This window comes from Xyrauchen texanus, chromosome 26 (assembly GCF_025860055.1).
Source record: "Xyrauchen texanus isolate HMW12.3.18 chromosome 26, RBS_HiC_50CHRs, whole genome shotgun sequence".
NCBI classification, from domain to species: Eukaryota; Metazoa; Chordata; class Actinopteri; order Cypriniformes; family Catostomidae; genus Xyrauchen; species Xyrauchen texanus.
Window position 1 is genome coordinate 5096731 of NC_068301.1, and position 26727 is coordinate 5123457.

A 26727-nucleotide genomic window follows, 5' to 3' on the forward strand; every position below is an offset into this window, starting at 1 on the left:
TGCCCAGTTGACATTCAGACCAGAGTTTTCCGTTGGCAAAGCAGTAAGTGTCTGTGTTCGCTCAGTAGTGCCTCTGATTGGCTAGTAATACTGTTCATTTTCAATGGGGCGAGCGTTGCATTGATACATTTCTTGAACGTGCGAGGAGCCAGATGCAGACTGAAAGGACTTCAAATTGATACGCAGTTTTCTCAAACGTGAATCTCAAAAACCACCTGTGACGTGGTGCAATTGGTACATGAAGTGCGACTTCTTCAGATCTATCAACGCAAACTAGACCTGAGGATGGATGTGTGATAAGATTAGTTTCTGATGTAACATTTTGAATGGGAGCGTTGCGAGCGTGCAATTCAAGCATCTCAGAACTAGAATAGGCCGAAGCCCGCTTTCCTTCTCCAGAACGAGGAAATAACGTCTGTAAATCCCGCTGTGTGTGTTGCAGTCTGAGACAGTCTCTATCACATTTTTTGTGAGGACACTGTGAATCTCTGCGCACAACACCATAGTTGGACAATAGAATGCAATGTGCTGGTGAAGCGAGGTGGCTGCCTTGCAATCGTTTGATCATGTTCAATAGTTTTAAACACCCAGTCTGACACGCTCATGAGGGCTTGCCACGCAGTCACGCAGTGGGACAGCAGGCTTATTAATTCATCTGAAACATTCTCTAGCGTTCTTTGCGAGAAGATTGTGTATTTTGGCTCGTAACACTGGCACATCTTCAGACGGAAATGTGAAAGACAGAACGCCATTGGAATGGGGTGACCGACATGCAAATGGATCGTGTAAACATGTTTGTTAATTTTTAGCACCCAATCGGAAATGCCCGTAAGGGCTCGCCACGCGTCTGTGAATGGGACAGAGGGTGATTTGGTTAGTTCATTATATGATATAAAGCGCTGCTCACCATTGGGAAATGGCTGTGAATAATGTGTGGGCTTAGAAGTGGAAAAGAGCTTGTCAGGAACGCTTTCGCTGCACATAGGGTTTGGGGGCAGCTCAGCTGCGACTTTTGGCAGCGCTGAGGCAGCATGCATTATTAACCCGGCTCTGACCTGAGACAGAGTGGAAGTGAACCGTTTATGATGAAGTATTTCTCCATTTTGGCATAAAATGTCTCAAAGCCTGTGAGTGTTGCTGAGCTGTGATGTAGCGCTCAGCAAAAATATTCACAGAGCTGCCAATAAGGCTGGCTGGAGACACCGGAGCATCAAATAGTGCGGCTTTTTCCACATCATGCATTTTCCTGAGAGTCAGCAAGATGTGACGATCCAAAACCACCACATCGCCCATTGACATGCCAATGGCCTGTGCAGTGACTCACAGCGCAAAGTCTGTTGCGGTGAGGAGCTCTTTGAACGTCTCTGGATCATAGTCTTGATTGTCCATTTGCTTGAGGAGTTTAGCTTGGAAGACTTGGAGTGCTGAACCAGCTTGGCCTGCCGCTGAGTATGCCAGTGTGGATGTCAGTCGACACTGCTTGGAAGCATGAACTTCCAAGCCCTGTTACTCAACAGTCAGAGATGTGCCGCTAGCACCTCTTCCACAGGGGGTAGTTGGGCATAACTTTTGTCTTCCTCGTGGTCCACTTTAGTGAGGAGAGTGGAATCGCTGTGCGAGCGTATGAACTTCCAGGAAGAACCAGGCAGATCTGCTGGATGTGGTTGCTTGACGACGTCCAGACTGCAGGAACCATTCATCAAGGCAATGTTTTTCAGGTTCCTCTGGAGGAGACCACTCGAAACCGAGCTCTTCGACCACCCTTGAAAGGACGCAAAGGATCTCCTTGTCAGTGGTATGTGCACACTCCTCGTGCTCTCTGGGAGAAGGGGCTGCAACGTCCTTCATTAACCACTTGCCAGATGCAGTGAGAGACATAACATAATCATCCCCAGCATTAGAACCGCCGAACATGATGAGGTCCGAAGCTTGTCGCTCGTATACTGTATCAGCATAGACGCACTACATGGAGATTGAGTGGATCGCGTGCATGTGCCGGCATGAAGTCCACCTCAAATTCATCCTGCTCAACCTTGCGGCCCCACCTTGCCTCCTTGTGATCCCACGGGAGTCATAGTAGAGGCAGGTGGGAGGGTGCGGGAGACTGAATCGTCCCTCAGAATGAGGCTGATTCACTAACGAAAAGTCTTGAGACTCATGCCCTCACAGTGAGGGCAGTCTGTCTCCGTGAGAGCTGTCTCTGTATGGGCACGCCCAGACAGTGAACGCAGCTCTCATGCTGATCTGCCGGCGGGATGTTTCTTCATTTTCAGAACACCGTTGCAGTGCGGATGAAAAAATCAATATGCTTCAAACGTAAAACATATTAGTGTGCTCGTGGCCTAACTTGAAATCCAAATTTTTTTGGTCACTGAAATGTTTGAAAACATTACTGAAACCTTTTTCTAATAGTGTAATTAAACTGTTCAGTATTACTATAATAGTATACATCTAATTACAATAGTGTTAGTATGTGTATTACTTGGAATTTGCAACCTGCATGATGCGTCCTTCATTCACTGCTGATTTTTATGCTTGAGGAATCAGTTTAACCAGGTTGCTTTGCTGAGTCGGTTTCTGCTGCCTGGGACTTTACCACAACTGATCGATGCAGTGGGCAAGCCTAGTTACCATGGCGACCTGCTCCTTTTTTTGTGTGCTGTGACATCATGGTCACCCACAACAAGCCTTCAGACAGTCACACAGTCACTACAGTCACTACAGCAATGCTGACATGGTTAACCTGACAGATATACAGTAGCTCAACTGTAAATGATGCTTTAAAAGTATTACTTTATTTAATAGCAAGAGCTTTAGTGTACATAGACAAATTGTTAAGCACCAAAGGTGGGTAGTAGCATGCTACATTTACTTGAGTAACGTTTTTGTAAAAATGTATACTTTTAGAGTAAGTTTAAAAGTGGGTAATTTTTACTCTCAAGTAAATTTCTTATTTAAAAAGGAATTTTTACTTCTTTACAATGGGTGACGTTCCTGCCATTACAGGGTTATATTTTGGTAATTTGAGAGATTATTGAATGGGACTTTTATGACAGCGGAAGTTCACACAGCTGCGTGTGCTGTCATGTACTGTCACTCAAGTAAAATCCAACCTGCAGCATCATGTTCTTCAGAGTGAAACACTTTCTTTGCTCTGCACAGTAAAAAAAGAATAGTTTCGTCTTGCAGTGCCTTTATTTAACACCAAGACAAGCTGATATTTCAAGATGCAAATTGAAGCTCCAACTTAAGGCAGCACTTTAAGGTAAGTTTTTGGGCTTTTCTGTGTGAGGGTGATTCTGTAACTGGGCTCTCAAGACATCCATTTTTATGTGTACATTTTTAAATCTGCAGCAATATTTCAGTGCGCTTTGTCCCACGTCCCGCATGTCATGAGAAGTATTTACAAATTTTCTCCTCGCAGCTATTTTGGGCTGATTAACTGTATAAATCCATGTAAATATCCACGTTCAGTGTTAATGCCTTTTGCTGTACAAAATGTGTGACTGACAACTGAAGTGTGAATAGACAGCATTTTTCTGAGAGATCGTGAGAGATGTGTGGGCGCGAGGTGATCGTATGGCGAAGAGAGTGGCTGTGTCCGAAATCGTTCACTGTTTCCTATATAGTGAATGGCAGTTAGTGCACTATATCTCAGCAGTGATTTCAGATGCTGACGTATACACAAAGCCTCTGAGCTCTGGGGCTGTCACAGAAACAACATCACATATGAACTTTTAAAATACCTCAGCCTTACTTGTTATTCTTATTAAATAATATATTAATACAATAAATCTTCATTCTGTTGGGTCATTTTCACTGTAATAATTAATAGAAAGGTTTCCAAACCTCTCTTCTTATTTACAAGTTTATCCAGATCTGACAAGAGTCCTAAAAGTGATAGTTCACCCAAAAATGAAAATGATCTCATTTACTCACCCTCATGCGATCCCAGATGTAAATGACTTTCTTTCTTCTGTTGAACACAAATTAAGATTTTTAGAGGAATATTTCAGCTCTGTAGGTCCATAAAATGCAAATGAAATGCCAAAATTTTAAAGCTAAAAACAAATAAAATAAGTCAGCATAAAAGTAATCCATCAGACTCGGTGGCTAAATCTATATATTCAGAAGCGATGTGATATGAGACTGTGTGGATGAGAAACAGAGAAACAGATCTCTTTCACATTCTTCTCTGCATATCACCCCCTGCTGGGCAGGGAGAAGAATGTCTAGCAAAAAATGACAAATATTGATTTGTTTCTTTCCCACACTTATCATAACACTTCTGAAGATATGGATTTAACTACTGGAGTCTTTTTGGATTACTTTAATGCCGCCTTTATGTGCTTTTTGGAGCATCAAAATATTGGCACCCATTCACTTGCATTGTACTTACATACAGAGCTGAAATGTTCTTCTAAAATTTATAAATTGTGTTCTGCAGATATAGGAAGTCATACACATCTGCGATGCCATGAGGGTGAGTAAATGAGATCATTTACATTTTTTGGCAAACTATCCCTTTAAAGTGATAGCTCAGCCATTATTTTATATTATGTCATCATTTCCCAACCATCATGTTGTTCCAAACCTGTGTGACCTTCTTTATTCTGTGGAACACAAAAGATATTAGACAGAATGTTGGAAACTGACAGTCTCAGTCACCATTCACTTTCAAAATACGGAGAGAGAAAAAACACATTCACTGAAAGTAAATAGTGATGGAAACATTCTGTCTAAAATCGACTTAGAGTTGCATGGAAGAAAGAAAGTCATATGGGTTTGTAACAACATGATGGTGAATAATGACAGAATTTCTATTAATAATAATAATAATTCTGTAGTACATGTTATATGTGTAATATAGGGTAGATAACATCTATTATGTCATTTGAGAAAGTAACGATTTAATCACTACTTGAGTACTATTTTAATTGGATACTTTCTTACTCAAGTAATTATTTATGATAGTACTTTTACGTCTACTTGAGTGATTTTTTTTAAAGTAATTGTAGTTTTACTTGAATACAGTTTTTGGCTGCTCTACCCATCTCTGTTAAACACAAATGGTTTTCTGAGAGAAGTTGGTTAATGATTGTATCGCTTTCCATGTGATTACAACAGAGATGTATGATTATGAATACTAGTGCATTATTTCCTTATTAGGCTTAATTAGGAAATGTTATGTTTGTAGTGACTGTTTATATTGGACTCTCTGATCAATATATAATTTTTTTTAAATAGTAAAATGTTAAAATATATATTTTTTGTTTAACTTTTTTTGCTTGTTTGATTACATCTCTCTCTCTCTCTCTCTCTCTCTCTCTCTCTCTCTCTCTCTCTCTCTCTCTTTCTCTCTCTCTCTCTTTCGGTTCATCATAGCAATATAATGCTCCATCCATATGCAGTTGATTTACCTATAATTTTCACATCTTCTAGCAAAAGTTAAATAAAATAAAATAAAATAAATAAATATAGCCACTTCTTAAGGTGTCACATCAGCTGTGTGTGGTGCAGTTGTGAGATACAACATATTTTTACTATGCACTGTTTGTGTAAAAGTATGTGCATTTAATAATGAACATTTGTGTGCCTTGACTCTCAAATATTTCACTCTTAAATATAAAAAAAATAACAAATTCCTGTGAGTTGCTATTTAAGACTTAAACTATAATTTGATGTAATTGTAGCACTGGCTTGCAGACTGAAAAACGTTATTTTATTTTACTAAGTGAGATGGGACTATGAATAGTTGACGATAGAGAGCAAACCATTTGGGTTCCACTTATAGAACAGCTTGACGTTTGGCTTTACAGCTGTGATAGTCACCGTTCAAATGTTATTACTCAAACAGATGTCTATACCTGGCAGTTTCTCTGCATTTAATCCAAGCCCGTAGAGAGCAATGCTGCTATTTCTGAAATAGACAGCTGTCCTGTGAATGTGAGATAATTTATCCAAGTGTGTAGTGCTTGGATGAGAGCAAGCTGTAGTCCTCCAGGGTAGACTGTCTTGTCTGTGTGTCATTGACAGACGCCCACGGGACTGCATCTCCCAGCATGCCGCTCTCCGGGGACAGGGCTTATGTGACAGCTCTGCCTAGGGCACTCAGAGACTCAGAAAACTCCTCATAGCGACTCTTCGTGATAGATACCGACAACTGGGTGCATGTGAGAGAAAGAGACAATAAGAACCTTCCTCACATTTACAATCACTTACGACATAATCATAATCAGTTTCCATGATGAAATGAACATTGGAGGCACAACAACGAGCTTTATTCACTTGCACACAAATCATGATTAAAACTGCAGTTATTCATTTGTCATTTAGTTGCTTGTCAGTTCATTAACACTTACTGTGCTGTATTTCTATAGTTTTTCTCTGTTAGCGTATGCTAGATGGAGGTTTTTTACCATTGCACAAAGTCCACTTGCTTTTCTTCGTCTCATGCAGGAGTGTGGCATTTTTTTAAGACATTGTTTGAGGTAAAAAAAGAACATCAACTTTAAAAATAAAGGAGAGACACCTGCGTTATGTTACGTGTTGCGCTACGTCAAGGTTTTTATAGTGCAAGAATGTGTTTAGTCGGTATGGAGCCCTTAGAGGACAGGGTGGGACTTTGTTTTCTGAAATAGTTCTGCGTACCCTCACAATAGTGAATAAAGATAGGGTGCCCCTGGAGCAGATAGGGTTAAGGGCCTTGCTCAAGGGCCGAACAGTGGCATCTTAGTGGTGCTGGGGCTTGAACCCCCAACCTTCTGTTCAGTAACCTAGAGCCTCAACCGCCGAGCCACCACAAGCCAATGTGGTTACTAAGGGGCCCCGTAGAACAGCCCACAAAGTGAATACTTCCCGCAAATACTTGGTTTTCCACCTCCCTCTTTACCTTGCATAGGGTTGAGCGCTCACTCAAGCCCATACAGAAGTGTTCGACACATGCACACTATAACTGCTTTGCAATGGTTTTTTTGAACAGTCAACAGCAAGCTCATGCACCAATGCACTCAAAGATGTGGACTATCTAGAAAACTGTGCGCAAGACGACACACTGAAAAGTGAAGTATACTTTGCCCTTAAGACGTCTACAGTATGAGTAAAACAACACTTGTGTTATGATTGGCTAGCCCCAGTGTAACGATATTCACACTATCGTTCGGGGCAGGTCTGATGTTTAACATTGGTGTCCATATGTTAATAAGCCCATGATTGTGATGTCATTACTAACGAATTCAGATGACTCTAAATGTTTCTGAGAGGACTTAGTAAGGATTTCAGCTTTGTCTTCCATGATTCAACCCCTTTATGTTCTTTTGGGAATCTGAAAATCCTCTGTTTCTCTCTCCAGATGTTGTGGTTAATGGTAAGCCATGTGATTGTGACATAGTCACTGACTGCATTGTCGGAGATGCTGTGCCATTAGAGGTGAAACTGACCAATCGCAGCAAGAGTGCTGTCGGCCCGTTCTCTCTGACTGTCATCCCATTCCAAGACTACCAGAACGGAGTCCAAAACTACGACCTTCAGGATACAGTTACTTTCATCGGCTCCAGCACTTTCTACATTAGCTCGGTGAGTGAATGACGCACACTGAAAACCGCTTAACAGCAGGATACGAGCTGAGATGGGTCACTTCCTCAAAGTCTGAGAAATCTCCAGAATAGCGTTGAAGAGATTTTTACATCTGAACCAGACTGTTGCACTCTTATTTAAACAGTATTCAAGTGGTACCGGTTCTAAAACACAATAATGTTTATGGAAAGTAGATATCACAACAAAAAATGGATCTGAGCCCACTTTTAAGGCCAGACACAGTGTGAACGTACAGAGAACTGGGTCCTTTTTTTTATCTCATTTCACATTTTGGTCCACTTAAAGCAGTCCTTTCAGAAACTGGCTGTTTTTGCTACTATACCTTTAAGACTTCTATACGTCAATGATACCTACAGGAAATATCTGCATATGTATATACATATATGAATATATGTATCTATAGTCTGTAGGAAGGAAAGGACTTTTGAAGTTTGAATGCAACCGCTGTTTGCTCTGCTGTATATGTAATGTGATGAAGTCAGCAGGTGTGTTTGTTTTGTCTCCAGGTGAACCCTGCAGAGAACTCTGTCTGTATGGGAGCGCTGCTCTTTTTAAACACTGGAGATTTCTACCCGAAGTTTCAAGACGACAGCACGGGCAGTGACTTGCCACCTGCCTGGTTCTGTTTACCCAGCGTCCACATCAAAGCACAGGAGCAAATCGAAGCGGCCGCCTGAGCGACCTGGCAACAACTAACCTTTGACCTGAATGACTTAACAGGCTTAAATAGGGCTTTTTGTCTCTTAAGGGATATGCTGTTATCAAGATGACTACTGAGCTGCTCTAGATATTGTCTACATTCTAGAACAAGTCAAATCTTATTTATAAAGCTTTTAGAGTATGGAGACATTTAACTGAATGCCAGATATGATGCTTTAAGGTCAGTTTGATGGTTATGAACCTATTATGCTCATAGTGTCACTGTGTTAGGTCTCTTTAGATACAGCCACTAAATTTTACACAAAAATATTAACTGTTCAGTGGCATTCTTACAATTTAGACATGAAAGTTCCGGTGACTTGAAATCGTAGTGGGCTAAAGCACATAACTGGTAATCAGAAGGTTGCTGGTTTGATCCCCACAGCCACCATCATTGTGTCCTTGAGCAAGGCACTTAACTCCAGGTTGCTCCGGGGGGATTGTCCCTGTAATAAGTCCCTTTAGATAAAATGCATCAATGTTAAAATGTTAAGAAATGTTAAGATTCCCCCTAATAGTGTATGTAAATATGAGATCTGTTAAAATATTTAAATGTCTCAACATGTATTCAAGGTGTTTAGCACAATTGTATCCATTTTGGGTTGATGCATGATAGATTTTGGGATTGTCGTTGAAACCCGAGGCATTGATTGATGTTAATTTGTGTAATTGATTCAGCACAACTAATAATTTTGGACTTTCCATGAATCTACGTTTTTGAGCAAAACAGGTTATGAATACAGTATGTGTATCTGCTTATGCTGGTTTTATACTCAGCCAAAAGCACATCTCACCTCATGTTGTTCCAGGAATTGCGATAATTTTTCTGAGGTAAGCTGATTGCTGGAAATGTGTTATTAATGCGGTTCTTGCTGTGTGCTCTATTGGTGCGTATACAAGAGGTGGTTTAGAAGGTCTGAATTAATGTTCTTCAATAGTAAGAGATTGCAGTGGCTGTAATTAAATTAGCATTAAATGTCCACACAGGGTTTCTACTGCTGAATCACCCCAAAGTTTCAATATTCCATCCGACAACATCACGTCTCCACATAAGAATAACTCACAGGTTTGGAACAACATAAGGGTAAATGGTCTGCACTTATATAGCGCCTTTTTAACCTTAATGGTATTCAAAGTGTAATGCTTTACACTGTGACTCATTCACCCATTCACACACACACACACACACACACACACACACACACACACACACATGGCAGCAGAGCCTTGGGAGCAACTTGGGGTTTAGTGTCTTGTTCAAGGACACTTCGGCATGTGGGCCGGGATTCGAACCACCAACCCTGCGATTTGTGACCAACCTACTCTACCGAGCCGCAGCCGCCCCAAGGGTGAGTAAATGACTAAACAATTGAGACTGAAACTGTCCCTTTAAGAGGCCGTGGACTGTTGAATTCACAATTCTGTACATTTTTATAGAAACTCACCTGCCACTTTTTTTTAGGTACAAGTGTATATCTGCATGCAATTTTATAGTCAGCCAATAGTGTGGAAGCAGTGTAATGTATAAAATCATGCAGATATGGGTCAGGAACTTCATTTAATGTTAATTTAACTGGGGAAATATTGTGATCTCAGTGATTTGGACCGTGGCATGATTGTTGGTGCCAGACGGGCTGGTTTGAGTATTTCTGTAAATGCTGATCTCCTTAGACAACAGTGTCTTGAGTGTAAAGAGAATGGTGCGAAAAACAAAAAACATCCAGTGAGCGGCAGTTCTGTGTGTTAAAATGACACCTGACCACTTTTTAATGACAGAGGTCATAGGAGAATGGCCAGACTGGTCCAAACTGACAGGAAGGTGACAGTAACCCAAATAAACACCACTGCTACCACTACTGTCAGCTTAGAACAGGAAACGGAGGCTGCAGTAGACAGTAGACGAAGGGAAAAACATCACCTGGTCTGACAAATCTGGATTTCTGCTGAGGTACAAAAATGTTAGCCCCACTGCAGCCTCAGTTTTCTGTTCGTGGCTGACAGAAGTGGAACCCAACATGGTCTTCTGCCCATCCGCCTCAAGGTTCGACTTGTTGTGCATTCTGAGATGCTATTCTGCTCACTACAATTGTACAGAGTGGTTATCTGAGTTACCGTAGCCTTTCTGTCAGCTCAAACCAGTCTGACCATTCTCCTCTGAACTCTGTCATTAACATGCTGTTTTCGTCCACAGAACTGCCGCTCACTGGATGTTGTTTTGTTTTTCGCACCATTCTTTTTACACTTGAGAGACCGCTATGTGTGAAAATCCCAGGAGATCAGGAGTTACAGAAATACTTAAACCAGCCCGTATGGCACAAACAATCATGCCACTGTTTAAATCACTGAGATACATTTTTTCCCCCATTCTGATGGTTGATGTGAACATTAACTGAAGCTCCTGACCCATATCTGCCTGATTTTATACATTGCACTGCTGCCACACTATTGGCTGATTAGAGAATTGCATGAATAATAGATGTACAGGTGTTCCTAATAAAGTGGCCGGTGAGTGTATTTTGTTCCTTTCTTTGACGACTTGTCAGATTGCTGTGATTATTTAAAACTTTGAAATGTTGATGCAGATAAAATGAAATGTTCAAGACAGATGTCTAGCTGCAAGATAAACATCATTGATCAAAGAGAAATTAATTATATTAGTGACATTTTAACTTTTCATATTCATCTCAATTAGTGTGAGTTAATGAGCCGAAATACTTAAACAGAAGATCTGAATAATGAAGCTGCAAACAAACCCAAAACATTCACTTTTTCAATCTTTATGTGACAGAGTTCAATTATGAGTTCTTGATGTCCGTGTGCATGTGTTTCATCATGAATGAGATTATCTCAGCACAAGTTCCCTGACGTTTACTTTGATGTGCTCTGTCTGCACATCAAACACACACGCACATGTGTGTTTTACATTTTCAAAAAACATAATTTAGTATGATAGTTTATATAATTTTAGTTTTCCTCATGGGGACCGACAGAATGTCCCCACAAGGTCAAAAATTTCGGGTTTTACTATCCTTATGGGGACATTTGGTCCCCACAAAGTGATAAATACACGCTCACACACACACACACACACACACACACACACACACACACACACACACACACACACACACACACACAAAATTATCCTAAACAAGCAACACATTAAAGGATGTCTGTACAGCTGTGCGTTTTATGTACAGCTGGAGTTTCACTTACTGCCCCCTGCTGAAAACAGGTGGAATTGCTCTGAAGGTAGGACTACTTAATACAATGTAGGGACATAATTCATTGCATAAAATTTTTTTTACTTGTTATTTTTACATAATTAATTTCACTATATTATCCTGTTTAATCGACAGCCCTAATGAAAACATAAAGTAGCTTTCACATTATTCGCATCATTGCTGCTGAACACATTTAAGGAGTGAAGCGTCAGCATCAGCGGTGCCACAATGTGCCATCCAACACAGTGCTCAAAGTTCAAACAATTTCAACTTTGACTCCATTGCTGCTGACCTTTTGAAGCAAAAGCAAATGATAACAGACAGTTCAGGATGTCACTGTTGGCCTACGACATCATGCATTCCGAACCATCCATTCCACCTTAAACTTAGTCTTTAGGCCACTTCCACACTAATCTGATTTCGTCTGAAAATACATTCATTTCGCTACATTTACACCTCTCCACACTGGAATGGCATTCCCCTCCACCCAAAAATGGAGCATTTCGAAAGTGCTCTCCATTACTGTATACTTCTGAAAACAATGACATTAGGAAACTGAAAACGAAAATGTTCAAAAGTCTGATTGCTTGGGGGAAGAATCTGTCATGTAATCACCTGGTGCGGGTCCTGATGCTGCGATACCGCCTGCCTGATGGTAGCAGTGAGAGTAGCCCATGACAAAGGTGGCTGGAGACTCTGATGATTCTCCGAGATTTTTTCACACACCGCCTGATGTAGATCTCCAGGAGGGACGGAAGCTCACCTCCGATGATGTGTCTGGCTGTTCGCACAACTCTTTGAGAGCTTTGTGGTTGAGGGTGGTGCTCTTGTCGTACCAGGCAGTGATGCAGCCAGTCATGATGCTCTCTACAGTGCTGGTGTAGAACCGTATGTGGATGTGGTGGTTCATTCCAAACTTCCTCAGCCATCTCCGGAAGAAGAGGAGCTGGTAAGCATTCTTCACAACAGTCTCAGTGATGTGGACACCGAGGAACATGTAGCTGCTGACTCTCTCCACCGGTGCTCCATTAATGGTGATGGGGATGTGTACTCTGTCTTTTCTCCTGAAGTTAACCACAAGCTCCTTGGTCTTACTGACATTGCGAGAGAGGTTGTGCTCCTGACACCAGCTTATCAGAGTGTGCATATCCTCTCCGTAAGCTGTTTCATCATTGTCAGTGATCAGACTTGCCACCGTCATATCATCAGCGAACTTAATGATGGCATTGGTTACCACACAGTCATGTGTGTACAGGGAATCCAGGAGTGGGCTGAGAACAGAGCCCTGCGGGGCTCCAGTGTTGAGGGTCAGTAATGAGGAGATGTTTCTGCCCATTCTAACCACCTGGCATCTGCCTGACAGGAAGTCTAGGATCCAGCTGCACAGCGAGCTGTTTAAGCCTATAGCCCAGAGTTTCACATCAAGCTTGGGGGGCACTATGGTGTTGAATGCTGAGCTGTAGTCTACAAACATGATTCCCACATATGTGTTCCTTTATTCCAGGTGGGAGAGAGCAGTGTGTAGTGTAGATGAAATGGCATCATCAATGGAGCAGTTGTTGCGGTAGGCAAACTGCAATGGGTCCAGTGAGGTGGGCAGCATAGAGCAGATGTAATCTCTGATTAGTCTCTCAAAGCATTTGCTGATGATGGGGGTCAGAGCAACAGGATGCCAGTCATTTAAGCAAATTATTTTGAGTTGCTTTGGTACAGGCACAATGGTGGACATTTTAAAGCATGTGGACCACAGACAAGGAGAGGGAATGGTTGAAAATATCCGGAAAAACACCAGCCAGTTGGTTCGCACATGCTCTGATTACATGGCCTGGAATGCCGTCTGGACCCACGGCTTTACGGATATTTAACAAGAACAATTACTGTTCACACTGAAGAATGAAACAAGACGTAATGTACTATGAGTACCCAGATGATGTACTTGAACAATTGCAAACAAAGTGTTCCACACAGTGTTTCTAGGAACAAAGATAATTCCCTATTTATTAATTATTAAATATTTGACTGCTGAATGCCATGACTAACCAATCAGAATCAAGTCTTCCAGAGAGCCATGTAATAAAAGAAAAACATAAGTGATCCATTTGAGATGGAACTGGACAAACGTGTACATTCAAGTCAACATTTACCGAATTTCGACTATATTCAGATTTTTAAAATTTGAATTCATAATGTTTTCTTCAGGCCTATACTTATGACAGTAGCAAGGGATTGAAAAGAAAGCTTATGCTGCTAACTTAATACAAAGTAAATATTTTCCAGATAATATTTTGTTTTAGCCAGGTTTGGCTTTAGCACGATGGCAATACAAAAGCCAACTATTTAATTTTGAAAACAACATATTGTTTATAGAATCACACAGTATTATTTCAAACAGCATAAATGGGTCTTTATACTGTACATGAAAATTAGGGCTGTCAATCGATACAAATATTTTATCGAATTAATTACATAATATGCCAATTAATTAATTAATCACAATTAATCTCACAAATATATATATATATATATATATATATATATATATATATATATATATATATATATATATATATACATATATATACATATATATTTATACTGTATATATGTACAGCTCTGGGGAAAAAAATAACATTATTATTTATAGGTATGTTTTGGAGTAACATTACAGTTTTTGTTTTATTCTATAAAGTACTGACAACATTTCTCCCAAAGTCCAATTAAAAAATAGTGTCATTTAGAGCATTTATTTGCAGAAAATGTCAACTGGTCAAAAGTTCATATTCTTTTTAAAACAACACAATACTAATGTTTAGAAATCAATCTTTGCTGGAATAACCCTGATTTTCAATCTCAGCTTGCATGAGTCTTGGCGTGCTCTCCACCAGTCTTTCACACTGCTGTTGGGCAGACAGTAAGGAAGTAAATGTAATTCGTTACTGTACTTAAGTAGCTTTTTTGCGTATCTGTACATTACTGAAGTATTTAAATTTGGAGACTTTTACTTTAACTCCACTAAATTTCAAAGTCAAATATCTTACTTTTTACTCTACTACATTTTCAAAATCAGTCGTTCCTTTTTATTTCTGAGTGGATAAAAACGTAACTGGTCAAACGAGCCACCAATCACAGTACACAATCACAGCGCGCGCTTTGTTTTGAACTTGCCTTGGCGGCATCTACTAAGCGCGAACCAGGGGTGCGTTTCCCAAAAGCATCGTTAGCCAACTATGGTCGCAAGTTCCGTCGTTATCATCATAGTTCAACGAGTCAGTGTTTCCCGAAACCATCGTTCCAACGAACATTCGCAAACAGCATCGCAGCGTTGTGTGGTTGGAACGACAGCTCTCGACCTGTGGTTAGAAGCAGAGTTTCTTGTTAATATAACATGTGGGTTTAATAAATTATTATCTTGAGCCAAATAAGCAAGATGACATTCAGTACAATCAGTATCTTTCATTTAGAAGACATACAAATGTCCTTTATGTCTTTTAGTTTGTCAATAGATTTAAAGCACCGTTTTTGAAGAGTGCGCATGTGTGAACGTGCTCTAGTGTGTAAATAAATCTGGAAATAAAGCAAATAACTGAGAAAAATATGAGATAGTCCTCAGATGACATGTCTGTAATTTATAGCAAAACATCTAGCATTAATTCGATTGCAAACAGATTCATTAAAAGTAGTTTTTACTCCACCACATGTGTGACATCATTAACCAACGTGGTTGAACAACCAATTTGCGACAATACGGTTTCGGGAAACAGTCGTGACTAGCAAGTTGATTTCTTCAACAGTGCATCGTACTACGGTAGTGGAGCAGCAAGTTACGTCGTTATACGGAAATGCACCCCAGAGCCGTTAAATATGAGAGTTGCGAACATAGGCGGTTGCGACAGTGATCTCGCCGCCGCGTATCACGTGATTCGTGTAGCTCTCAATAGTTCCAAACAAATTGCATTGCCAATGATTTTAAGCGGGGCAGAGAGCAGCAGCTATTATTGCAGCAATTATCGGTAAATATTGACGCATAATGTACATTGTTTATTATGTTGACACTAAAATGACTTGCATATAATAGCATTTTTTTCTGGGGAGTAGCAGAAACACTGCATTAATACGTTTTTGTGTTTAATTTTGGAGGAATTGGCTGCTCCATAACATAGAATATATATATATATATATATATTCTATGTTATGGGAGCAGCCAATTTTTGTACTTTTACTCAAGTGAATGTTTAAAGGCAGCACTTCTACTTTTACTTGAGTAATATTTTACCTTGAGTATCTTTACTTTAACTCAAGTACATGGTATGTGTACTTCGTCCACCAGTGCTGTTGGGTGACTTTATGCCACTCCTGGCGCAAAAATTTAAGCAGCTCGTCTTTGTTTGATGGCTTGTCGCCATCCATCTTCCTCTTGATCACATTCCAGAGGTTTTCAATGGGGTTCAGGTCTGGAGATTGGGTTGGCCATGACAGGGTCTTGATCCGGTGGTCCTCCATCCACACATTGATGGACCTGTCTGTGTGACATGGAGCATTGTCCTGCTGGAAAAACCAATCCTCAGAATTGGGGAACATTGTCAGGGCACAACGAAGCAAGTTTTCTTCCAGGAAACTGGAGACAAAATTTGCCCAATTCCAGCCTTGCTCAAGCACCCCCAGATCATCACTTCAAACTGGAATTGCTCCAAAGGTAGGATTATTCCTTATTATAGCCCGGGGACATGATTGACACTTATATAGCGCCTTTTTAACCTTAGCGGTATTCAAAGCGCTTTACACTGCGTCTAATTCACCCATTCACACACATATTCACACACCAATGACGGCATAACTGCCATGCAATGTGCTAGCCTGCCATTGGGAGCAAACCTGGTGCTCAAAGTTTAAACAATTATAACTTTGACTTCAAATGCTGCTGACCTTTCAAAGCAAAAGTGAATGATTACAGACAGTTCAGATGATGCATTATTATTTGAGTGACTTCAGTGCTAAATTAAAAACAAGACATTCCCTGCAGCACTTTTCATGTGGAGCTAGACGCTGGCGTTGATGCCCTGATGCAAGTCATGTGAAAGCCCCTGACAGGCCTTATTTATATTTTAGGACGGGTCCCTCACTAGGGGCATGCTTCAAAACCCCTGATCTCAGTGCGTGCATCCACAAAGTGTATGGTTGTAGAGAGACAGCAGAAAATCTGAGAGGGATTTGTGTTTGTTTATGTACGTCTGTGGAGTTTTTCTTTCACTGTGAGGGTTACAGACCGGCTCAGGTTTGTCTGAGTGTTGCTCTCTGCGCCTCTCCGTCTCCTTGACAACGACCTGTAAATGGAGCGGCAGTCTTATTAGTTACCAGACAGCATCCTCAAGGCAGAGCAGATCCAGCTCCTGTTCTCTTACTGACTCTCTCTAAAGGACAGAACATCAGCACACACTTAAGAAAAGTAAAAAGGGTAAATATATTCATCCTTAAAATATCTCTTATATTAACCTCTTAATTTAATCGATATTTTAACTATAAATAGAAAATTGCACAAAAAAATGATAAGGATTAATAGATTGTTTCAACCCATAAACTTTGATATTTCTAGTACTTATATGAACCTTTGTGACTTTTGAAGGAATAAATACAATCCCATCAGAATTCGGATTTTTTTTCTGCTGTTTTGGGTTGAAATCGCCTAAATAATTCAGTGATCATTGCACAGCCTATGCCACGCAACACTTCACTTCATGTTTACCAGATGACATCAAATTCAAGCTCTGGATGAGTTCATCTGTCTCACGTTTTTGTGTTAATGCAGAGATGCTACAAGAGAGATCCAGCTGCCTTGTGAAGTCTGAAAGCTTTGTTTTTGTGTGTGTAATAAATGCCCTGGAAAAAGATGGCAGTATTTTGTTGTGTTCAAATGATTCTTTATGTCTGTTTGTAACATCTCTCTCTCTCTCTCTCTCTCTCTCTCTCTCTGTGTGTGTCTGTCTTACTCTTTCTCTGTCCCCAGAGGTAAGCGGATAATGAGAAACTAATTTGCGAGATGAAAGGAAATCACAGGCTGGAACAACATTTCTGTGATACTATTTTGTCTACATTCACCTGATGTACCCACTGGCTTTAAAGGGATAGTGCACCCAAAAATGAAAATTCTCTCATCATTTATTCACTCTCATGCCATCCCAGATGTGTTTGACTTACTTTCTTCTGCAGAACACAAACTAAGATATTTTAGAAGTGTATCTCAGCTCTGTAGGTCCATAAAATGCTAGTGAATGGTGGCCAGAACTTTGAAACTCAAAAAACAAAACAAAGGCAGCATAAAAGTAATCCATACAGTAATCTAGTGGTTAAATTCATATCTTGAGAAGTGATATTATAGAGGTGGGTGAGAAAAAGATCAATGTTCTTTTTTATTATAAATATCCACTTTCACATTCTTCTCAATTTTTCATGCATATCGCAACCTACTGGGCAGGGGGGATAATTTATAGTTTAAAAAAAAGGACTTAAATATTGATCTGTTTCTCACGCACACCTATCATAACACTTCTGAATATATAGAGTATTATGGTATTTATGCTGCCTTTATGTGCTTGTTTGAGCTTCAAAGTTCTGGCCACCATTCACTTGCATTGTACTGACCAACAGAGCTGAAATATTCTGCTAAAAATGTTAATGTGTGTTATGCAGGATAAAAGAAGTCATTCATATCTGAGATGGCATGAAGGGTGAGTAAATGAGAGAATCTTCATTTTTGGGTGAACTTTTCCTTTAATGCTTTTGAGTGCCCTCTTGGCCAGGTCAGTCTTGTTGGGTAACCTGGTTAAATAAAGGAAAAGAAAGAGTGTACCAAGAAAGAGTGCCTTTTTTATTTTTATTTTTTTTTACGAATTCTAACTGCTCCATCTTTGAAGAAAATACATTTTTGGTTGCTAAAAATAATAAAAGAAATATCTAAGAATGACACGTTATTGATAAAATAAAGACAAATCCACATTAAATGGAACAAGTCGAGATTCTACCGCTCATGATTTACATTGTAATATTACCATAAAAGAGAGCTGTGTACACCCATATCTGAATACAGAGACAGATTCAGATAATTTTGTCATATGAACAGATACAGATAATGGCTTCACTGCACACCCCTATATCTGATACTGGCTGATGAATTGCCCACAAATAGAAGATACACAACAGTCCTTATCCTTTGGTTGCTTTCTGACTTTCTTAGCAAAAATCCCCAGCTGGCCAGATCCACAGAAAAAGTCATTTTGTAGTTGAGCTGAAAGCAATTGTTTCTCAACAAATACTTTTTTTTGGATGTATCTGAATTGTAAAACACACATTGAGCATGTTACAATCTTCACAGGTCATCTTCTCTCACTCTTTTACCACTATTTATAAGGAGTTCATGAGTACTAGCACCCTTTAATTGTTGGACTCATATTACACCTTGGTAACAGGTCTTCATTGGAAGACCTTACATGACCATAAAAAGGCTTTAGGTTCTGTACATGGTAAGTGTCGACAAGATCTGGGTTGTCCAACAACAAAATACAGTAATTAACAGGACCCAAATACCGATGAATTTTGGCAGGGCCTTTCCACCTAGCTGCCAGTTTAGCCATGTCAGCATCCTCTGCTCGGGACAGGGGATGAGCACAAACCCAAACCAGATCTCCTTCTTGGAAGATGCCCTGACAATTTAAAGATTGATTGTTTGTACTTTTGACACACCTGACATTCTTTACAGTGCTTCTACACATCCTTGTGTAGACATGGCCAATAAGCAATTTCCAGAAGTTTTATGAGTGTTTTAAGATGGCCAAAGTGTCCAGTCAGGTGATTGTCATAGGCGTACCTCAAACATGCTTCTCTCAGATATGCAGGAATGACCAAATGTAGTCAGAAACACTGCGGAACAGAAACCCATTTTCCATCACATACTGTATTCTAGTAGAACTGGCATCTACTTGAAAGGCGGGTTTCTGGACTAGTTCTTGGATTTTGGGGTAATTGTGTTGGAAAACAGGCATCTTGGTCTGATATAAATTATAAGGGGGCTGCTCATTCTGAAAAACAAGGAATTAATCGATGGTATTATTCTGCTAAGCCCAGGAACCTTTGGATGTCCTTGAGAGACCAAGGGACTGGGAAGTCACACACAGATGCTACCTTGGCATGAAAAGTCTTTATACCCTCCCTTGACACAACATGACCAAGGAAGTTGAGATATCTTTGAACCATAGTACATTTTATTCAGATTTCAAGTAGGCCAGCCTTGTGCAGACAATCGAAGACTTGGCTGAGATGTTTTAGGTGCTTCTTTTCATCTTTAGTGTATACCACAATGTCATCGATGTTCACAAAGCAACACTTTCACTTTAGGTTCTGCAACACACACTCCATGAGTCTTTGGAAGGATACAGCGGCATTTTTAAGACCAAAAGGAAGTTGCAGAAACTCATATTTGCCAGTAGTCACAAAGGCAGTCTTTGGTATGCTTGCTAGTATCCACTTTTAAGGTCTCAGGTGCTGTACACCACCGCTCCATGCAATGACTCTAAGATGTCCTGGATCTGGGGCATGGGATAGCCCTTCAAGGAAGTCTTTACATTTAATCCACGGTAATCAACACAGAATCTTGTACCACCTTCCTTTTTTGTCACAAGGACTACAGAAGAAGCCCATTAGGATACGGAGGGCCGGATGATACCTTTGGCCAATTTGTCCTTAATCTCCTTATCAATTAATTGTTGCTCCTCAAGTGACACACTGTAGGGTATTTTTCTCACAGGCACTTCATCATTGGTGATAATGCAATACCTGACTATGTAAGTGTATTCTGTCTTCTGGGTACAGACAGTCAGCCTGTCCCTCATGTTACTCTCTAATAAGGATTTAAACTCATTGGTGGTGTTGGATTTGTGTGCTATTTGGTGAATAGCTTGTAGGATTTGGAGGATTCAGTGTTTGGCAGGGCAAAGTAAAAATACAACTGCGGGCTAGGCATAGAATCATTAGGCAGGAAAGGAAACACATCAACTTCCCTCTCAGCTCTGGAAGGTAAGATGTACTGGGCTTTCTGAAGTCTAGAGTGATACCTGAGGATAAGAAGAAATCTATTCCTCAAATTATTGGAACAGTGAGATCTGCATGCCTCATCACAAAAAGAGTCAATCTGAATATCTGCCCCTGCAGCTCACACTCTCTGTCAGACATTCCTAGAGCAGTCTGTACCTGGCCATTAGCCAAAAGAAAGGTTTGACCTATACTTGGTCTCCAATCCTCTCTGCATTTCAGCAAGTTCCAACATGACTCTTGAATCAAAGGTAAGAGTGCTCCCAGTGTCGATCATAGCCTGGAAATGTCTGTCACGAAGTAGAATAGGAAAAGTAACCATATTCAGATCCGACTTAAAGGACTTTTGGATGGATTGTACTACTCGGGTGTTGGCATGCGATGGCTGAGGATTTGTACTTCGACTGGTTTGGGCCTTCTTTTTCTGGGATTCTGCATTGGAATGGCTCCGGTAACTTTTGGCTTCATCAAAATCCCTTTGCATTTGAGTTCCAGTTTTAACCAATTCCCCCACATCTCTTACTGTACCCTGTAGTAAATTGGATAATCTAGGGTTGCAGTTTCTTAAGATGGATTTTAGATCTCCATCTTTGGCATATCACTCTTCCATCTTAAGCACAGAGCTCTGTAGTGGAAAACAAAGTAACATATACTTTCATGGGAACCTTGTTTTCTCTCCAAGAGTCTCCTTGCAGCTTCTGGAAATGTCCCATGTCTGGACATTTCTCCTTTCATCTAGCCACAAATCCTTTGCAGTCCCTGAAAACACTGAAGGAAGGGAAGCTAATATCTCAGAATCACAAAGGGGGCGAATGGCCAAATACTCCTTACATCGCTCAATGAAAGAGACTGGGTAATCCTCTGCAGGTTGATCCCCAAAACTTGGGCTTTCAACTTGAATAGGGGGTCTGTATTGAAAGGTAGAGGTGCTGTCAGTAATAGGTAAAGGAGTGGGGCTTTGAGAGACATATGTTTTACTCATAACTTTGGAAACAGCAGGGGTAGGAAGTGAGCTTTGAGGGAGATGCACAGGGGTTGACATCATAGGGGTGTATATTTTCAGCTTGTCTTCTGCCAACTTACACCTGTTTTCCACATCAGATTTTGTTGGACACCCACTCACCTTCCTCAAACATCCTTCCAGGCTTCCCTCAAGGGTTGCGACCCTCTATGTAAACCTCTCCACAAGCTCCAGAACAGGAGTGATGGTATCTTGCTCTGTTTCTTCTAAAGGAGGTGGTGGTGGAGTTTTCATCCACACCATCTGTCACCCCATCTGACTCATTTTCTTATAATCTCTTAATATAGAGTTCGCTGAACATAGTGACGAGCTCTCTGATGGACTCTCACCTAGTCACAAAAGGCCCAGCCATGAAATCAGGGTCGGGCTTGAATTCACCTGCCCAAGAAGAGTGGTTTGCCATACCAAACAAAACTATGTAAGAAAACAAGCAATAAATGCAGGTCCCTGTTTGGGTGCCAATCTATAACTATTCAGGTATAGTATGTAACCAAAAGCAGGTAATAAATTATAATAAATAAAGGAGGTCTTACAACACCTTAAATTGATTTCCTTTAAAAACACAAGTGAATAATACAAGTAACAGAGTATGGCAGATTAACCATTTTCTTTTATGCAAAAATATATAAACCCAAGGAACCAGAAAATAAATAAATAAAAAATCTATTAAGTAAAGCATAGTTCATATGTGTCCATGTAAGAGAGCAATCATTGTTCAAAAAGTATTCAAAAGGAACAGTCATTATAGTCAAAGTAAAAGTAGTCCAAACGTAGAGGTTGATTGAAAATGAAAAGTAATCCCAAGAATGTAAATGTATTATATGAGGGTGGCTGATGAATTGCCCACAAATGGAAAGTACACAACAGTACTTATCCTCTGGTTGCTTTCCGACCTCCTTAGCAAAAATCCCTAGCTGGCCGGATGCACAGAAAAAGTCCTTTTGTAGATGAGATGAAAACCATCTTTTCTCAACAAAGACTTTGGATGTATCTGGATTGTAAAGCACACTTTGAGCAGGTTACAATCTTCACTCACTCTATTACCACTATTATAAGGAGTTAATGTATACTAGCGCCCCTTCATGGTGTGGATGAAAACTGCAGCCATATCACACCCTGGTAACAGGCTTGTGAATGTTACAATTGCATTAATAGAATCAATTAAAACTGAAGTTCAGTTATATTTAAAGGAAGATTTGGGGTTCAGTACCTTTTCTTTAAAAATAAAATAAAAAAGCAGAAACCTGGTTTACAGTGAGGCGCATACAATAGAAGTTAATGTGGCCAACCTGCAAACGTTAAAATACTTGAGTTTCAAATGTATAGCTACAAGATGTAAACAGTATGTGTGTTAACATGATTTTCATGATTTTCACTTACTTACCTTTCCTGTGTAAAGTTATTTCCAATTTTACAACTTTGTTGCATCCACGACGTAACGCTGTAAACACTTAAACCCTTAAAATGATTGTAAAAAAGACAATTTAAACAACTTAACAGCTCAAATAATACTAATAGACTAAAGTTTTAACAAGAATCAATGTAAATTCTTTTATAAAATTTTAATCTTCACATTTCTGCCTTTAAACCCTCCAAAAATTTGCCCCATACACTTTTATTGTAAGAATATCTTCTATTGTGAGGCACTGCTATTACCTCACTGTAACCTCGATTTTTACTTTTTTTAAAGAAAGGGAGGGACTAATCAAAATAGTTTTTTGTGGTAATCATCATTGTGGCACAAGTGTTGTCGATGGAGCTCAACTTATATTGAAACCAAAAATATTCCTTCAAGAATTACATGAAATGCACAAAAATATTTTATTGTATTGCTCAGGAGACTTCATGGAGTTCTCAGCTTTGTATCAGATGTTTCTCCCTAAAATTCCTTAAAAGGAAAAATGGACACAAATGAGACAATTGTTGACGTACAGGAAACGTATAGAGCTGTATAATGAAAGTGGATATTGTAGCTCAGATAATTTGGTCATGGGAGAATTTTATGAGAAATATTTCAGTTCAAACAGAAATCTTTTGGTATGTTGGCAAATCTGAGCACATTTGTTGAGATATTGTTGATGCTACAGAAATACATGTAATTTTATGGTTAAACATTGTAAAATCTTTGTTTTTGATGTAAAAAGTATGATTTTACTGTATAATTAATAGTAGAAATGTATATTTTGTTTAACAAGAGAAGTCATGTACGTTTTTCTGTAAAATATTGTTAAAATTACAGTGAAAAACAATATTTGTGCTTCCCAAGAAATGTTCTTGTGACGCACAATTTTTCATTATATTTTATGGAAAGATTTTTGGGGTTTGCTTTGTGAATTTCATGTAGTATAGTTAATTTTATTACATTATTTTAGTGTCATGTGTTACTCTGATGTTTTTCTTTACTTGAGTATTAATTATTGTCCTTAAATTGCCTCTCCTTATGAGCTGTAAGTCATTAGGTGAACTTTAGTAGTTACTAGAGTGATTAACAATACATTTCAAAGTGAAAATCAGACTTTTATAGTTCCAAAAGTTTAGTATGTCAAGTTAATATCATTTAATAATATAAACGGTAGTGAACCGTAAAATAAACAGGCATCAAAATTACATCCCATAAAGCCTGAAACATGTTCACCAAATTTTTTATGGAAAATTTTGATTACAGTGTTGGTATTACTGTGTTTAGCATGCAGAGAATGGTACAACTTGTTCTTACAGTTCCTAAAAGACAGAATATCCATCCTTCTCCTGGAAACAAAAATAAGAAGACAAATGAACGCTTTAAACCCAAAGAAAAATCATTATGCTTTTCTACTGGAGGGATTTGACTCATTCCTTCCTGTGTGCAAATAAGGAAACCAGCAGTTCAATAATAATACAACAAATGTGTTTCCAGTTTGTGAGCTGAAAGATTTTCCAAAGCTTTTTGTCTGCACTGTCTAATGACTACTGCATGTACAGTAAGACCAGAGGAAGCAAGCCACACCCTTAATTATCAGTGCCAGCACAGGTGTAAAAAGATGAAAAGGTCAAAAGATGAATCAAAGATGGATCAGTGAAATGTCCACTGGGTGGCACTATAAGCGAGTCAACTTTTCTCCCAAACAGATGAGGTTTTTAATGTTAATGCTCTATTGAGTTTGAAATCAACAAAACTCTACCTCCCAACCTAAACCTAACTGATAATGTCATAAAAAGCAAATGTGATGTGAAAAACTAAATTGCTGAAGAAATCACGTCATTTTGTGGAGCTTCTATGACACTTTTGGCTCAAGTGTCGACTTGTGTGCTCTTCAAGACGCTCTATCAGTTGAGCTACTGCACATTTTAATTACATTCAAACCAGGTTGTAAATGCAGTTTGTTAAGTAATGCAAATGTTAAAATGTAACGTACTGCACTTAAAGTATTCAGATGCCATTAGATAATACAATTTTAGAAACAGGCGAAAATTAAGTGTTTATGAACTGATAATCTGCTGTTTTACTCATGATTTGTTTTAAGTCGTTGAAGTTGTGGCTGTTTAAACCAGAATGATATGTTAAACGAGCCGTTTTCTCTAAAGTATCTCAAGAATTCTGATTTATTTCAGCGAATGGCTTGGTTTGGACTGCGAAATACACATTTAAAACGGCTATTTACTCATTTGCGTTAACATGTAGTGTAGCAAACGACTTTTTCTCCCCAATTTGGAATGCCCAATTTCAAATGTGCTCGTGGTGGCGTAGTGACTTGTGACTCGCCTCAATGAGGGTGGCGGAGGACGAATCTCAGTTGCCTCCACGTCTGAGACCACCAATCTGCATATCTTATCACGTGGCTCGTTGAGCTTGTTACCGCGGAGGCTTCGCGCCATCCACCGCGGCATCCACGCACAACTCACCACGCGCCCCACAGAGAGCGAACCACATTATAGCGACCACGAGGAGGTTAACCCATGTGACTCTACCCTCCCTAGCAACCAGGCCAATTTGGTTGCTTAGGAGACCTGGCTGGAGTCACTCAGCACGCCCTGGGATTCAAACTCGCCAACTGCAGGGGTGGTAGTCAGCGCCTTTACCCCCGCAAACGACTTTTTCAAAATGATAGTTTGACTAGCTTAAAGAGGAAGTTCACACAAAATGAAAAAAATGTCATCATTGTCTAATGCAGCAAGTAATGGCTAGGGTATACTTCATTTTTTCACATGTCTTGCACGGTCGAGCACTTTCGATGTATTCTCTTTTGCCCACTAAAGGCGTCTATGGGAAAGCTCAGATGGAGCGTTTGAAACATGGGAATATGAAAGGTCCACTTGGAAAGCGTGTACCAGAGGGAAGCGGTTAGGTTAGGGTCAGGTTAGCAGAAGTAAAGAAAATGTTCGATTTGTATCATCATGACCCTAACACTAACAAAATGTGCTGGAACTGAAGACACCCTCCATCGACGCCCCTCCGTTATATGTTATTGCCCCCCTAATGTAACCGTTCTAAATCCAGGCCTGCCGTGCATACTGTGCTGAAGATGAAATTAGCTTCATGATGACAACGAAAGCATTCTTTAGCCTCAGTATTTCACAGGTATTTTCTGATCTGCACTGCTTTGCTCTGAAATTCAACAACAAAATTCTCATTTTTCATTAAGCAGTCATCTCGCTCTCTTTTTCTCTTCTCACATCTAGAAATATTCTCTGTGTGTGGGTAGGTGTTGTGGGGGCCACTGAAATGTGAGAAAATTAACCTAAACTTAGCTGCAGTAGATCAGACAGTATGTTCTTACTCCTTTATCTCTGTTTAGCCTGTAGATGCTGAGCGTTCTCCCATACGTCAGAAATGCTACCCATTCTGATGTCAATGTGTTAATTATGATGTTTTGTGAAGGATTATTCATGTGTGATTTGGATGAATTAGCTAAGATTGAAAGCAGAAAGTGTGAATGTTTACGTAGAGCGGGCAGGCGTGCTTGTCTGGTTCCCTTGAAGCAGATTGGATTTAGTAACTAGAATGAAATGGATATCTTAGGGGGAAATAGCCACTGATAGTGTGAGTTATTATCTGGATGAGTTTCAGTTTGTGTCTGGGCCAACAAGGAAGATCCAGGCACAATGTGGATGCAGTGCTCTTTCCAAGAG

The 26727-nt window shown here is 39.8% G+C and overlaps 1 protein-coding gene across 1 annotated transcript in view; it reads left to right on the plus strand.

Moving 5' to 3' along the window:
* Window positions 1-8273, plus strand: part of LOC127619455 (trafficking protein particle complex subunit 9-like) — a 116905-nt gene extending 108632 nt beyond the window's left edge. Inside the window, exons 6-7 of the mRNA XM_052092312.1 lie at window positions 7352-7575; window positions 8103-8273. Of these exons, the coding sequence (XP_051948272.1) occupies window positions 7352-7575; window positions 8103-8273 (395 nt within the window). The remainder of the gene's footprint in view (window positions 1-7351; window positions 7576-8102) is intronic.
* The last annotated feature ends 18454 nt before the right edge of the window (window positions 8274-26727 follow it).